The sequence below is a fragment of the Lipophrys pholis genome (assembly GCF_963383615.2).
Source record: "Lipophrys pholis genome assembly, chromosome: 16".
Taxonomy (NCBI): domain Eukaryota; kingdom Metazoa; phylum Chordata; class Actinopteri; order Blenniiformes; family Blenniidae; genus Lipophrys; species Lipophrys pholis.
The window spans coordinates 18,308,637-18,323,788 of NC_137634.1; the positions used below are offsets into that span (position 1 = coordinate 18,308,637).

General features: G+C 37.9%; 1 protein-coding gene across 1 annotated transcript in view; it reads right to left on the reverse strand.

The window, feature by feature from the left end:
- gabrb2b (gamma-aminobutyric acid type A receptor subunit beta2b) overlaps nucleotides 1-15,152 on the reverse strand; it is a 63,289-nt gene that overhangs the window by 19,232 nt on the left and 28,905 nt on the right. The window contains exons 4-5 of the mRNA XM_080483718.1: nucleotides 13,842-14,062; nucleotides 2,318-2,400 (exon numbers count right to left, since the gene is read on the reverse strand). Of these exons, the coding sequence (XP_080339844.1) occupies nucleotides 2,318-2,400; nucleotides 13,842-14,062 (304 nt within the window). The remainder of the gene's footprint in view (nucleotides 1-2,317; nucleotides 2,401-13,841; nucleotides 14,063-15,152) is intronic.

Genomic DNA, 15,152 nt, shown 5'->3' on the forward strand with positions numbered 1-15,152 from the left:
GTTTTTGTGGTGAGTGATTGTGTAGAGTATATATAATGAAAATGTCTATAATTAAATAATTATGACTGAAAATTACTTTAATCTTACCATAAAGCCAATTTTAATGATATCTTCTGGTGCAAAATATTGTAAAATGGCAAAAGACCAGAATGTCAGACCGGAGTACCAGAGTACCTCAACACCACACAGAGATGCTTCTAAGCCCAATCTTGACTCAAACCAGGAACACTGTCACTATGTGTGAGTGTGCCACATACATCCTCACCATTGAGCCCTCATATAGTGACCTGTCTGCAAATTATCATCTTACTACTTCATAGCAAGTTGGAATTTGAATCTTCATTAGAATATCTCCAATGCTTTCAGGCTTCTTCCAGTAGACCCAATTGAGTGGCAGTAATGAAAAGCCTGAGCGGGGCAGAAAGGGTTTTAAAAAAAAAAGAAGCTAATTAACAGACGGCCATATTCATTAAACTATATGATGCTGTACAACTCATTCTTATTATTTAGGCAGAATCTTTCACCTGCACTTTGGTTTTAGTCTCTGCCCTGGACACTGTTCCATCGTCACTGGATTTTCTTTAAATATTTCTTTGCACATATAGCTGTCAGCTTAACCACCTGTTTCAAGGGAAATGTACTCCATATCGATATAGAATTAGATGCGATCTATAATGCATTTAGGGAGGCTTCGGTGTCCATCAACCACCAAGCAAAACATATTTACTCCATTAGCTTGCTGCCATAATCAAATGCTGCAATGCATCACTGTAACTCCACTCTCACAGAGCTGTGGCTGAACAAATGGTCTGCGTTTTAGGACAGAACCGTTTAGTGGTATGGAGCAGTGTGTGTGTGTGCACTCTTAGACCTTGTATCCAGAAAGTTTAATTTATCGCAATAAAAGCAACTGCCTGTCTAATAAATCTTGTTTAACGTACATCATATGCTCTAGATTTTTCAAAAACTTCCTTTTTAGTTCCATTATGCTCCAATTCCCTTAGTACAACACCAGCTGTGGGCCTTCGAGCTCAGTTGCACTGTTAAATATAGCACTGTTTAACCAGCTCGGTATATTATGTGGAATTGGTTTAATGTTACAAGTTAAAACTTTTTTTGGCAGGCATAACTTTTCCTCATGATCGTAGTGGATTGTCAAGGTCACCTCTTCTTCCTCACCGCTGTTTCTTTTATCTCTCTGTGGTGTGCCAGCAGCTTAAGCTATAAGGATTTAGGTAATGCAGGAGGACTTTACACCCAAGCTTGTAGGTGTGTAGATACTATGCCATACAATAAATAAATAAATACATAAATAAATAAATAAAAGTGCTGTTTGAATGGGATTTATTTTAATTTGAGCCATTACACTCAGTTATTCAGTCACAAGCTTGCTTCTCGAACCTTTAGGCCACCACAAACCGATCGACTGACACTAAAATAAACTGATTGAAGCAAAGGAAAGAAAAAAGTCTAAATGTCAAAACCGTGTCTATCATAATAGCTTAGAGGTGTCGCGGCACCCCGATGGCACCTGTAATGACGTACTTGTTGCAGATTGTAGTCATTTGAAACTGGGCTACACCTGCAAGCTTTCAACAGCACTGTTTGCGGCTCTTATTTATCACTTCAGCACCATGGACAGAGCACATGACACAAAGTCGTGCACAGCTCGAGAGAAGGTTGAGGCACTTGAGCTGTGATGAGTAGCTCATTTGATGCGGGTATCTGGTGTTAATCAAGGATCATTGAACCATGATGAAATGACCAAATGCAAATTAGGTAAATTAAAACCATTTAGTCCAATTCCCACTTTTTTTTTTTTTTTTTTAAAACAGTCTCTGTGCTTAAAAATGAATAAAAAATAAAAAAAATGACCAATTTGACTTAAATCATAAGCATTTCTTTATGATTCAAACTAATACAATTATTTCTCTATGACAAGGACAAACTAAGCTGAGGATATATTTAGGAGGAAAAAAAAGCTTCTACTTTTACTAGGGAAACACTATGAATAGGATGGGATGGATTATTTGGAAAATATTAAACTTCTGAGTAAATCCTTGTATTACAGTACAGCATAATTTGTTGGGACCCAGTGAAAGCCCAGTAACACACAGCTGCCCAAACAAAGCTGACGTCCCGCTGGTCTATAAATGCAACAGTCTGAATGAAATATATTTGAAAAGCTGGACATATCTTACCAGTTTTTAGATTATAAACTAACTAAATGACTCCTTATAATCTGCACGGACAAGGAACAAGTTATGATGAACATTAGACGATTGAAAAAAGGTAAAAAGTAGATGAAAAAACGTACAACTCTCTATCTCAAGCGTGCAGTTCTGCTCATCCAGTGGATACCGCCTGAGGTCCATCATGCACGCAGCAGTCGTGGTGATCCTGTGAAGACATAAGACACATGCATGTTCAGAATACTGAGATCAGACTTTAAAGATTGGTCAAGAATTATATACTCTAACAGACTATAAATATGTATATAAACTGCTAGGTGTGTGACAATAAAACCCCACAGGATTGAATTGCACAACATTACATAACTCAGGTTTTATCAGATTTACTGTTTTAGTGACTTTGTGAGCTGTGAACAGATGATTTACCTGTTCATAGCAAAAGAAAATAAATAATAATAAAAGAAAAATGCACAGGTAAATGCTGTTGAGAGGAAAAAGGGGTTGGTGGAAACACCACTGGGGATTACATGGCCATAGCTAATCCTTATGTCCCAGTTTTAACATTGTTTGGATAATCCTGCAGGTCCTCTGTGAGGCCCCACCTGAGATGTGAGCCACTGCAGGGACCAAACTCTGTGGGAGAGCAATGGCAGGGAGAGGACCAGCGATGGCTGTAGTCGTGTTTGTGCTCTGATAACTGTATGGTATTGTCATACAATATGTAGGATGCAATGGCAAGTCGTCAAGTGAAGATAATTATGTGTATTAAAATACACTTTTATTGCCGATACAACATTTGATGATGCAGAGAAGTCATTGCAGTTTATTGAAGGAGTTGAATACAGCCAACGGATGATGATTTTTACTGAAGAATCACTAAAACATAAATCTCTGTGTATTCACCTACAGCCTGTGTTTATGTGTACAGTGGTACAATAGGCTGGAAATGCAACTGGCATGGACAGACTAAGAATCAAATTAAACTTTATTTCTATAGCACTTTTCATACATTATGTTCCACAAAGTGCTTTACAAGCTTTAAAAAAACAAAATAATACCAAGATCAAAGATCATTGAGAGATGCCACAGCCTAAGGTAAAATAAATAAGAGCTTATAAAATTAATCGATAAATAAAATAAAACAAATTGAACTAAAACATTGGTTACGTCAGAAAAATAAGAAAAATAAAAAGTTAAATGATCAACTAATTAAAAGCTAAACCAAAAAAACTTTAAAAATGACAAATACAAGTGATGCTTCTGTAGTTTTTATCTTTGGATCAATCCATCAAGTGAAAATATCTTACAATCTTCTGATATAATAATGTGTTACTTCCCTTTCATTTAATGTTTCCAAGAGATTTTGTTCTAGGTATGTTAATTGAAAATGCTTTGTTGTGAGCGCATATCCTGTCGCATTTTGTCCAGCCCTGTCTCTCTTGTTTTAAATCACAGTGCTTTGCTTTGTGAACATTGTTGTTGAGAGTGAACAGTGCGCAAATAAACAAGAATAAAAGAAAGAGTGGGAGGATGTTGTTTATTTATTTATTTATGTTTGCCTCCACTTAAAATCAAAGCATTGGAATTTTTTTCTACCCATTAAGTGTCACTTGAGAGAGAAATGTATACAAAGCACTAGCCCAATGCTGCTCGGGAAAAAAAAAATTCATTCTAAATGTTAATATTTACGCAGATAAAGTTATCTCCTTTACCACCAATGGAAATAAATGACCTTAGAACCACAACAAATAACCTTAATCAAACAGATATAAAAGTCTTTCAATAGTCCTTTCAACATTGTGCAGAGCCCAAGAAGTGTCGAAGGAAGTATGTCCATTGAGTAATGTACATCATAAGTTGAAATGACACCGAGCTTTCATATCTAGCACCTGAGGTGTCACAAATCAACACTGCCTGACTCTGTTGAGAAAAAAAAAAAAAGATCAATACAGTGGGAGATTATCATCTTCATTTCAGCTAGGATGGCCTCAAGGGAGATTGTGTTGACAAGATACAAGAGGTTTGAGAAAGAAAAAAAAAGAAAAAAGACACTGATCTGTTGGGTCAAACTAATTTACGAGCAAAATCGAATCATGACACAAGAACATGTTGTGATTTTAAAACAGTCAGTGATGAGAGGCAATCACAACAAACATTTTAATCAATTTGTTTTCGACTGTTATTTCTCTAACAAGAAAACCATTTAAGAATTAGTTTCAAATGTTTTGAATATTAAATGATGAGTTGTATGAGCAAAACAGGCAAAAAGCCATTGATGAAAGGGGTTGATCAAAAGAACTTGATTGTTGGGATTGTAATGAATGAACTGCGAATGAAACCCACAGTGATAACTAGTTTTACCCCGGGTTCACACCGCTCTAGCCAAGGTGCAGCCCCCTTCTGCTCTACTGCTCCTATCCGATTACATTCTCCGTACGTGTCGACATGAAAGTATTTAACCTTCCAGCGACTATCAAAACAAGTAGACATGGTAGGATAATAAGGGATAATAACAGCTGCCAACCATGAGTCAATAGATAAGGTAATGCTGTCCATCAGACTTTGTGAAGTGAACATAAGGACGAGGCTGTGAGTAATAGGCTGCCATTCTTTTCCTGGCTCTGGTCTTGTGTGGGAACTTGACTCCCACTGAGGCGGTTGCTACAGAGCTGCACAGCATGGTGGGTAATCGTCTAGGCACACCTGACAACATAGATAAATTTGTGCCAGTGGAGAGGCTCATCTTGAGACCAAGCCTCTGTTACACAGCAGAGATAATCACCCCTGTGTGTCTTTGTGCTTCTCGGCCCCTCTTATGTTCTTTACCGTCTCTTCAGTATCTTTGACTATCGCGCCATTGAAATAGCCACAGCGATTTCAGTGCATTTGTATTCCAAATTTCAACATTTCCCAGATTGGCGTCATTTCGTCCTGAACAGCGACACAAAACAGTTAACGTCAAACTGTTTGTAAGCAACGACTTGATGCAGTGTTGCCACAGTAACGTCATGAAGCCCTTGTTGTCAGTGAGAGGCCTCCCATTGTGTGTGTGTGCGTCTGAGAAACCAAGCTCACCACATACAGCATACGGTGGACCGGTGGGACAAAAAAAATTACCAATCAAATTGAAAACCCATTTCTTCAAAATATCATGGCGTATAATATATTCTCAGTTTATTTAGCAATCTTATTTACCCAAAGAAACATTTTTTCAGCTCAAAACATAAACTTTAGTCTTGATGAATCACACAATAACGTGGGACCTGATTTACAAGGATTCAGCAAAAAAGTGCTCAATTGCACACTTACAAAACAGAAATTATCTTTTAATTACGCCTGTGAATAAACGTCATGGAGATTCAGCTAGTGTATATTCCCAATAATTGCAGAATCTCTCCTTAAGGATGATTTGCATGTTCTTTTTAAACAATAAAACAATGTAAATGTTTTCAGAGGTAGCAAATCACATAACGCAGTGTACATTATTCACATTAATCATTCATCATATACTCCTCACAGTATCTTGTGCAATATGGGGAGACATGCCTCGTATGCCATATTAATAAAGGCTAATGTGCTAAATGGGTATTAAGTTATTTTGCGGGTCCATCAGGTGCGATGCAAAATGTTTGCACCCATTTTTATACACGCAAACCTTTAGTAGATCATCCCCAAACGCACAAGTACTTTGTACATAGCTGGTTCAATCGACCATGATTAAACTACTGCCTCAGAATTGCTTGGGCATCAAAGGTTATGTATGCTGTATTACTTATCTGAGCTAGTATTGATTTCATTATACATCTATGTATGACAATTATACATCTGTATGAAAAACATGATCTTTATTGTTCTTTACTTTTTTTTTTCTTTTTGACCTTTATTTACTATTATTTCTATGCACATCTTTACCTCTATGATTAGTTGGGTTGTGCAAGGTGTTTGAAAAAGTGCAGTTTTAACTTAACCACATTGATTCGATTGCTGTTACATTAAATGTATGCAAAATCGAGAGTTCATGAAATGCTAGAAAATGTGATACAGCAGGAAAGGAATGGCCAGAAATATTCCTATTGTGTAATGTAAATTAAAAATTGGATATATTTCTGACTAATCAGCTCTATCCTCTGTAGACTCAGGAACACAAAGCATAACTTTGAATGATTGTCTTTTCCCCAAGCAAACAATAACCGAAGTCCAATGTATAAATTTTTTTTCTTATTTTTTGCTGAAAAACAGCCAATGGTGTTATTTACTGGAGATACACAATTCTCTGAATTAATTTCATGAGAGTGCAGCAAGGCATATGAGACCACAGGAGTGAAAAGATGAAAGGCAGGAGATGAGAGAATATTTTAGGACAGGGGATGTCAGGTGGGACAGTAAAGGGATGTTGCTATCATACCGTTCCTGTTTAATACCAGTAAAGAAGTTCAAAAGGAAGAATTGCAGCATTAACATGACGCTTTATATTACACACCTCGGGGATTTCCACCCCTGTGAGTGTAACGGTGAGGTTGTTTGAGCCTAAGAGGTTTCGATGGATTCTCCTTTTTTGTCTTGTCCTCTGTCTTTGTCAGCATTTCTTTCTTTCTGATGGATTTGCTGCTGGTGATGGGGTTCTGTGACTTCCAAGTGTTTAACCAAGGAGTAAATTGCCGCTTACTTTCTAGCAACTTTCTGATCTCTGTGTCAAGATGGAGTCAGTGGTGTAGAACTCGGAGCAAGAGCCCTTGGCAGAGTTTTTGAAGGGAGTGCGGGAAAGGTAAAGGCTGTGCATGTTTCTGTTGGACCAATGTGTGTGCATTCTTGTTTGTTGTGTTGCCTGTCAGTCAACGGATGTGTTTGCCTCTAAGTGGCTGATTGTGTTTGCAGCTGCATGTCCTTCCATTCACTTTCACATACATTCCAGCTCCTCCAATCCATTAAGTGGTCCACAACGCAGCCACATTTCACATTCAGTCTTAGTTTAGTCCGCGGTTGCTTGGCTACAGCCTGAAAATACTGCCAGTCACACCAACTGAGCACCATATGTTGCATTACCTTCCTTGACCCCTCCATATTTACCAGACTGTGCTCAAGGATTCTGAATAAAACTTGAGAGGTCAATTCAGGGTTTCCAACCGTCACGGAGATTCAGGCCAAACAAATGTGTTGACTTCTCTGTGTTTTGCCACGTTTCAAATGCTGCAGCACATGTAATAGTAATTTTCTAAGCAGTTTAAACAATAATGTTTTGCTTACAACAATACGGCTTGCCTGAATATATTCTCTAAAAAAAAAACTTTTCAAAACAGTCAGTAGGGATGCACCGATACTACTTTTTTAAAGTGCTAACCTTTAGCTACTTGCTAATACCGAGTACCGATACAAGTACTTATTAAATGTCATTAAGCCTAATATGTACTCCATACGATAACAATACATGAAGGCTATGTGTTGCCGCAAACCACCTTCGGAAAGCATCTCCGTCGATGATAAGCATACCTCCAACCGCCTTGCAGTCTACGGTACTCATGGGGCAGTACGTAGCGTCGCGTACTGTAGACTTTAGCTTGAGGGACTTGAGTTGACATGCTCTCGCTCGCTGGTAATGAGTGTATAAGTCATACTTTATTCATGTTTAGCATGTAGCATTGCTGGTGTGTCAGCCACAAAACTCATTCGCATGTAGCATGTAGCATGTCTCGGAGTAAAATCCTCCTTGTAAAATGCACACATGTGGCAGCTGATCGACTAGCAGGGCACAAACACAAGGGTTGTGATTTTCTTTTCTTTTTTTGTCAGATTAAGATTTGTTTGTTGTGATACCTTTCATTTTGTGCTCTTGGGGTCTCCAAGCTTTAAGATTAGTTGCATATAAACAATATCAGTTTGATAAAGGTTTGTCCCGGCTGCTGTAGCAGAGGAGTGAGACTGTAAATGTTTAAAGTTAATTTTGCAGGTTTCCTTGTCAGTCAGTGGAAGTGACATGTTGGTCATGTAGAGAAAACGCGAGCCATTAAGTAGTAATTACACTGCCATTGTGACTGACTGTGCGTGGTGAAGAGGGCTGCAACTGCGGGTGGGACAAAAATGGTGCTTTTTTTATTTGAAAAAAGGAGTTTTTCGATACTTGCACTTTCCTTAATAACCTGCAATTTTCACACCATGTGACTTTTTCATTTAGTGAATAAAATCAATATAGTATATTTTACTTTTACACAGTTGATTAAAAAAAATCTGAGAACTCTAACATAGGGGCATTTAGACAAAACTGAACTAAACATACTTTATTGATTTGGGTCAGGGGTCTTGCTCAGAGAGCCAGAATGGTGAACCACTGATTATGGGAATCAAACCAGTGAACATCAGATCCCAAATTCGCTCCTCCAACTTTGAGACCACTACTGTTAAGAATAAATGCTTCGATCTCACACGAACATGCAAAAAAGGTAACTGTTTAGTTGGGACACTTTATGCATTTTTCATTGATAAACTACATCTGCTTCAGAGGCATAGCCTGTACATGTAATGCATTATTTCCCATTGGTTAGCTGTTGATAATTTGTTGTCAAACATATCCTAAATGGCATTGCCTGATGGGTTTCTTCCAGATACAAAACGATGAGCGGCGTGCCAGAGACACATTATTTGATATTTAATGACCGCTTTCAGAGAGCAGTCATCCCCCATACTCAGCTGCTTCCCACCCACAACCTACCATGAAAACATAGACACTGGGATGTTCATCGAAAAATGGTTGATATTTAATGTTGGAAGACAAAATCTGATTGTTTTCTTGTAAATTAACGTGAATGCTTAATTAATCACCAGTGAATAAATCTAATCTCCCTCCTTAATGGTTGAGAAGGCTGAATGTTTTGATATAGTTTTTTATTTTTTTTTTAAATGTTTTTTCTTCCAGCTGCATTCTTTTGAGTCAGTTCATCAAAGAATTCTTTTTCCTATCGGGCAGCAAACTAACACCAACAAAGAACAAAGACAAGACCTCAAGGCTGTATTTATTTATTTATTTATTTTTTCCCCCAGCCCATACCTATTTAAAAAATACAGCGAGGCATATTGTTATTCTTGTAAAGGCCAATTCATATTTTTCCTCTTGTTTCCTTGTAAATAAAGGAACAACTGGGAAGTGGTGGGCTTTTTTTTTTTTTTTTTTTTTAGAATTCTTTTCTCAAGATCAATGAAAGCGTGATATTTGATTTGTGGGGAGGAGGAGAAAATAGACTGTAGTTTGCATATGAACAGATTTGTGCAAATTAATGTATATTATCCCACGAAAGGCTTGGTTTTGTTTCCCTTTGAGTCGTCGTAATGGGTTTCTGGGATGAACTGGCAGTTCAATGCATACAGTTACTGCATGTACAAATATTCATCAACTGTTCGTACATGTCTTTGTGCGGCCCTCTTCATATCATTGTGTATAGATGATACATTCCAAATAAACTTTTATTTTTTATTTTTTTTACTTTCCATTGATGATTCTTTCTGATTAAAAGGTTTAAGTGCTGTCGATACTTTGTGAAAGAAATGATCTTGCACTTATGCATGCATGAGTTCCACAAGACTGTCAGGGAAGAAAAGCCTCTTAAAACAGGAAAAGCTGCATGATGCTTGTCATGGCAAAAAGGTCTCATTATACTGCTGATATGAACTACTGGCAACCTTTAAAAAAAACAGATTCTAAAATGTTTTCCTCTGTTTCCACAAAGTTGGTGTTGGGAAGTCTTTGAAAAGTTCAAACGTACGAGACATTTTCCTAAAGTCGCATTAATTAATCAGACAATTAACAATGACTCTGTCTGTGAGCTTCCATACGAAATGTGCATTATTATTCCATCATTTTAATACTTATGTTTATTTTTTTTTATACGCTATGAATCAGTGATATAGATTTGAGAAGCCCATTATAATTAATTCTTGTTCTTTTGGCCCATGTATGGATCATAGTTTCCTCGACAATGGACAAATCATTAACACAGGGACTATTAATGTTTTATGTTGTCCAATCTAAAATACTGTATTTGCATGACAAATTAAATATCTGCACATTATTTATTAGGCTTTAAGGAGACAGTAATATGCTGTATCTGCATGTACTGTGTGGATTTATGAGCACACAGTGCCATGCACAAGATTTCATGACCCAATTCAGGATTTGCAAAAATCTGGTCATCCTACTTACATGATATTGAGTGTCAAGGGTGATGGATTTCTTCTCCCAGTTTTACACTAATCCCACTTCATCCAAAGTAATATTTGCACTGACTTTGTGTCACAAGTTCTGCACTGCAGTGGGGGAATCTTCAAACCCATATTTTAAGTGATTATAGATTTGTTATTTGCATATTGGATTCAATGGATGGGCTGATACGGGAGGTCATTCACTGTAACACAAATGCCTTTACACACCAAAATAATGTGTACATTGGGAGTTCTATTCAAGATAATCTGGCTCTCACAAGCTGCTACTGCCTCCAGCTTCCTTCTGTTTGGTTTTGTCCACTTTTGATGTTTCTGACAATGAAAGCATTGGCTTTGAAGCAAGAGAGACACACATGAATACGATGATGAAGCACCATTCATATTTAATCAGTAACAGAAACTCTACTAGGTTATGTTGCTCTGATGCTGCTGTGATAATATTTGGATTTTAACCGTTTGATTTCATTTCTTCACATTTTGTAAAAACATGAACACATTACTACGATTATGCAAATAACCCCTTGTTAAAATAACAAAAATGTGTCAGGCCACAAGCTATTATAAGTACTTCATGGATATTGTTTACATTTTGTTGTGTGACCATGAGAAGCAAAACGAAAAAGTCAAGAAGTGTAATGACTTCCAAAAGCTGCTTTAAAGGTCAGTGAACAGAGCCGCTACAGCTGAAAAACTCCCACACAAACAGTGGAGATGCCACAACTCTCCATCCGTGATCAGCTGCTAAACAGTGAAGCGTGAGACTTTGATTAATGATAACTTCAGTGGACAATTTCACTTCAGTGGATGGTGGTCTGTGAGGAGCTACAGTCACCTTGGTATAAATTGAGACACATGGAGCCCGATTTACTAAATTCCTGCATGCTAAATTGCATGCTCATTCATCTAAATTGCACTCGGTTTATGTGTGTTTTGCATCATATAGTATCCTGAGTAACATCATGCGCACATGGAAATTTCATTGAGGTGTTTTCCTGCATTTGTCTGAGTCTACATGAAAGCAATCAGCTCATAATGGTATTATTTCCATGTTAGTGTGCTGGCTTGCCGAACGCATTGCACCAACTAAATCTGGATTTGACAAAATGAAGAAAAAGGAACACACAATATGGAAAATGATCTGTCACAAAGTGAAAGCTATGGAAAAAAGAAGAACAAATGAAGAGATTAAAAAAAATATTGCAAGGCCTAAATAGGGTACAACAGAGGACATAGTTATAAGAATATGTACAAATAAAAGTTGTAGGGGGCCAACTGAGGAAAAGCTTCCTGTCACAATAACAGCAGAAACAATGGACTTTTGTCTCCTTTTCTAAGAAGTGAAAAAGTTCCCATTTTTAACATTATACATGTATTTTTATATATCAGCATGTATTTTCAATAGTTGCCATGCCTTTTCTTGTCATTCAACTGTAGTGAAATGATAAAAAAGTCAAATCAAATGACCTTGTGCTGTACTTGTGTCATAACATGATGAACACTATACCCGGGCAGTGGGTGAGAAATCAAAACAGACAAAACCAAAAACCAGAGAGAACAATAATAGTGAGATTCACTCCTAATCCACGCTAATACACCTCACACTCTCTCACTCTGTCTTGTTGTCTCTCAATCTCTCTATTTAATTTCCCTTCTCACAGCAGTGCCAATTTGCTGCCATGATGGTCATTAAGAAGTTATGATTCTCAATAACTTTTTATAGAGTTTGGGCTTTGGAGACCTATTTGCAAAATGAACTGATGAGGCGAAATTGGTGAGCGATGAGAAGTGCACTGTCAACATGTTAACTTTCAGGGGTTAATACTCAAAGGGATTTCTATGGTACAATGAGGGTTTGGTTTCCAGCATCTGGAAAACAGCTGGGTGTATCATGTGAACATAATGGATATGTATGAAATCTATCACCTTGGAGAGAATTTTGCAATATTTAACACTTTCCCACCCACTTTTTTTTTTTCTGTTTTATTTTTTTCAAATTAAGGTTGCAATTATTCATGTGTCAATCTGTTTTAAAAATTTCCATTCATGGATAAATTCTCAGAAAATTACCAACATATGTGCTTTAATTGTGTTTTTCCTAAGGTGGAATGATTTTTTTCAGTGACACAATTCGAATATCACATTTATAGCTATTGATTAATTATTTAATTAGTGATCCTCCTTTATGCTTGGTGAGGTTGTACCTTTCCCTTTTCCTAGTAGAAGCTGGGATTCACCGTCTTGCCCAAAGTCTGGGAGAATTGATTCATGTTTTCTGTTTTGCAGGTAAAATCAAGTCAGTACTGAAATCATTTAAATAACTCATATATCATATTGTATTAATCCCATTGGGGGAATTCCCTTTTTCCACATTTACCCATCCTATTTATAAGATGTGGTGGGCAGCTGCATTAGGGCGCTCCCGGGAGCTGGTGGAGGTCAAGGGTCATGCTCAGGCACCCACAGTGGTGACCTGTCCACTGTGGGAGCTGAAATGTGAACTTCCAATCCCAAAGCCGCTTCTCTATCTTCTTGGCCACCGCCACCCCCTTTTACAAGCCTCTAACCCGGGACAAGAAACAAAACATTTTCCTTTAGCCCCTGAAGGAGGGTGCAGATGTGGGTATTTGATTGGCATAGAGTCCATGAGCTGAGCGACATTGGGGTGAAAACATAAACAAATGTGTGTTGAGAAGTGTAATGCTGACCAGACTGAAAGTCTTTTGTTTGCAGCTGTACTGAAGCAGTGAAAGAACCACAGCTAAGTGTGATGACATTTAGTGGAAAGTTTCTAAGCAGTTCAATATTCAGCAGTTGACCAGCTAATTAACTTGTGAACTGACGTTAACAGTGCACATCCCTGGTGGATGTGGGGAAAAAAAACAACCTAAAAAGTAATTTCATTTCAGTCAAACTTCAAGGCTTTACACCTACACCTCCTCTAAATACATGAGCTTTTTTTTTTTTTTGGGGGGGGGGGGGGGCTAAGGTAAATTATGCATAGGCTTTGCAAAAGACTTGAATTTAGTGCCTTTTACTTGGTGATGTGCACATGTCCTGTAAATGAGGACGCAAGTAGGTCACTTCATCAACATTAAAATGTTCACTCTGGGGCAACATTGCACCTCACATCAGTAGTTTTCTTCATCTGCCTCTAATGAGCTAATTACTGACTTAAGTCCAATGCAGCAATCTTTGTCTCATTGTTACATTAAAGCTGCAAGATTTTTTTTTCTATTTTTTTTTTAAAGCCAGGTTGTTTGCGTGATGCAGAATATAGAAAGGATCGGATTACGTTTGGATAGCGTAGCAACAGTAATTGGAAATTAATGTAATTTTTGCTGCATGGTTTAACATTAACTGATAAAAGAAAATCCATTTCAACAATGACTAGTTGTTCTTCTGTTATCAAAAGTGCTGTCTTCAGATATAAAAGAATCTCACCTTAAACCGTACAACACTGTGCCATCTGGGTGCAGTCGAATCATTCTGTTTTTCACTGTGACACCGTGGACAAATGATTTCTTGTCATTGAGGAAATAGGTGTCAGGGACCCAGAGCTGATCAGCCACCCGGTTATCTAGGGTCAGATTGAGGGGGATCTCGGTGTAGGACAGCCGCTTGTCTCGCCAGGCCTGCTGGAAGTACATTGTCAATGTGTAGTCCTGTAAGTGCACAGACAGGGGCAAAGAAGGACAGCGAGGGAAAGTGGGATAGAGAAAAGAGAAGGATAGAGTGGGGGTGGGGTGGGGAGAAAGACAGGTGAAAGAGAGGAGAGGTGGAGGGAGAACAGACGGTTACTCCAAAAAAAGCAAGCATTTTGCACAGCTGTGTAACACTTTCCCCACTGCAAGCTCTCAGATTAAACCTGACTGGGCTTCAATATTGGATGAGGTTCACTCTAAAGCAAATGGAATGGCAGCAGTGCAGGTCAAAAAAACTCTCAGTACAAAGCAACGGGGAATTCCTTCTGTTCATAGAAACATGAGGTTAAGACAGACTGTGTGAAAGAGTGTGTATGTGTCAGAGAGAGAAGGACGGGGGGACAGATGGTTGAAGTTTTTTTGTGTGTGTGTGTGCGTGTGAGCGTCAGTTTTAGTCAGTTGATATAGGATAGGATGGGTATAGCATATGTGTGAGACTTATTCACCTGCTTTATTGTATGGGATCGTGTCTTACGGAGCGTTAACATACAGAAACATGACCACATGTTCCAGCCTTAAAATTCAGTTGAAGAAAATACCCCTTTGTATGCTCTATTTGCCGCGACAGTCTGTCTGGGATTGAGAGCAGTTTGTGTGTTGGGCTCAATTGCATAACAATTTCTTGTGTTCTTTATTTCCCAGAACTGGAACGCAAGGCCACCGCCTCAAATCGCATCAAAAAATAGCATATTTCCTTTGAGGGGGCTCTGTATGCATTCCTTACAGAGCAGACTCAGACAACTAAATTCAAAATGCATGACTCTTTAAAATGGCAGAAATAACATGCATTTGTACATCCAAATGTATGATATACTGTACTTTTCTATATTTTGAATTACTGTGGCAAGCATGTAAACATAAAGACTAAAGTGATCTACAAAGTTTTATTATTGTTATTATTGTTACTTTTAATACAGAGCAATGCTCTGTTTTGACATTTTTGACACGCTTCACAAATATACATTCACGTTCTGAAAAGTTTTACAAGGAGGTTTGTGATGCAATGGGAATTCCAGGTTTCATGCAATATCACTGGTAAGAAATTGATGGT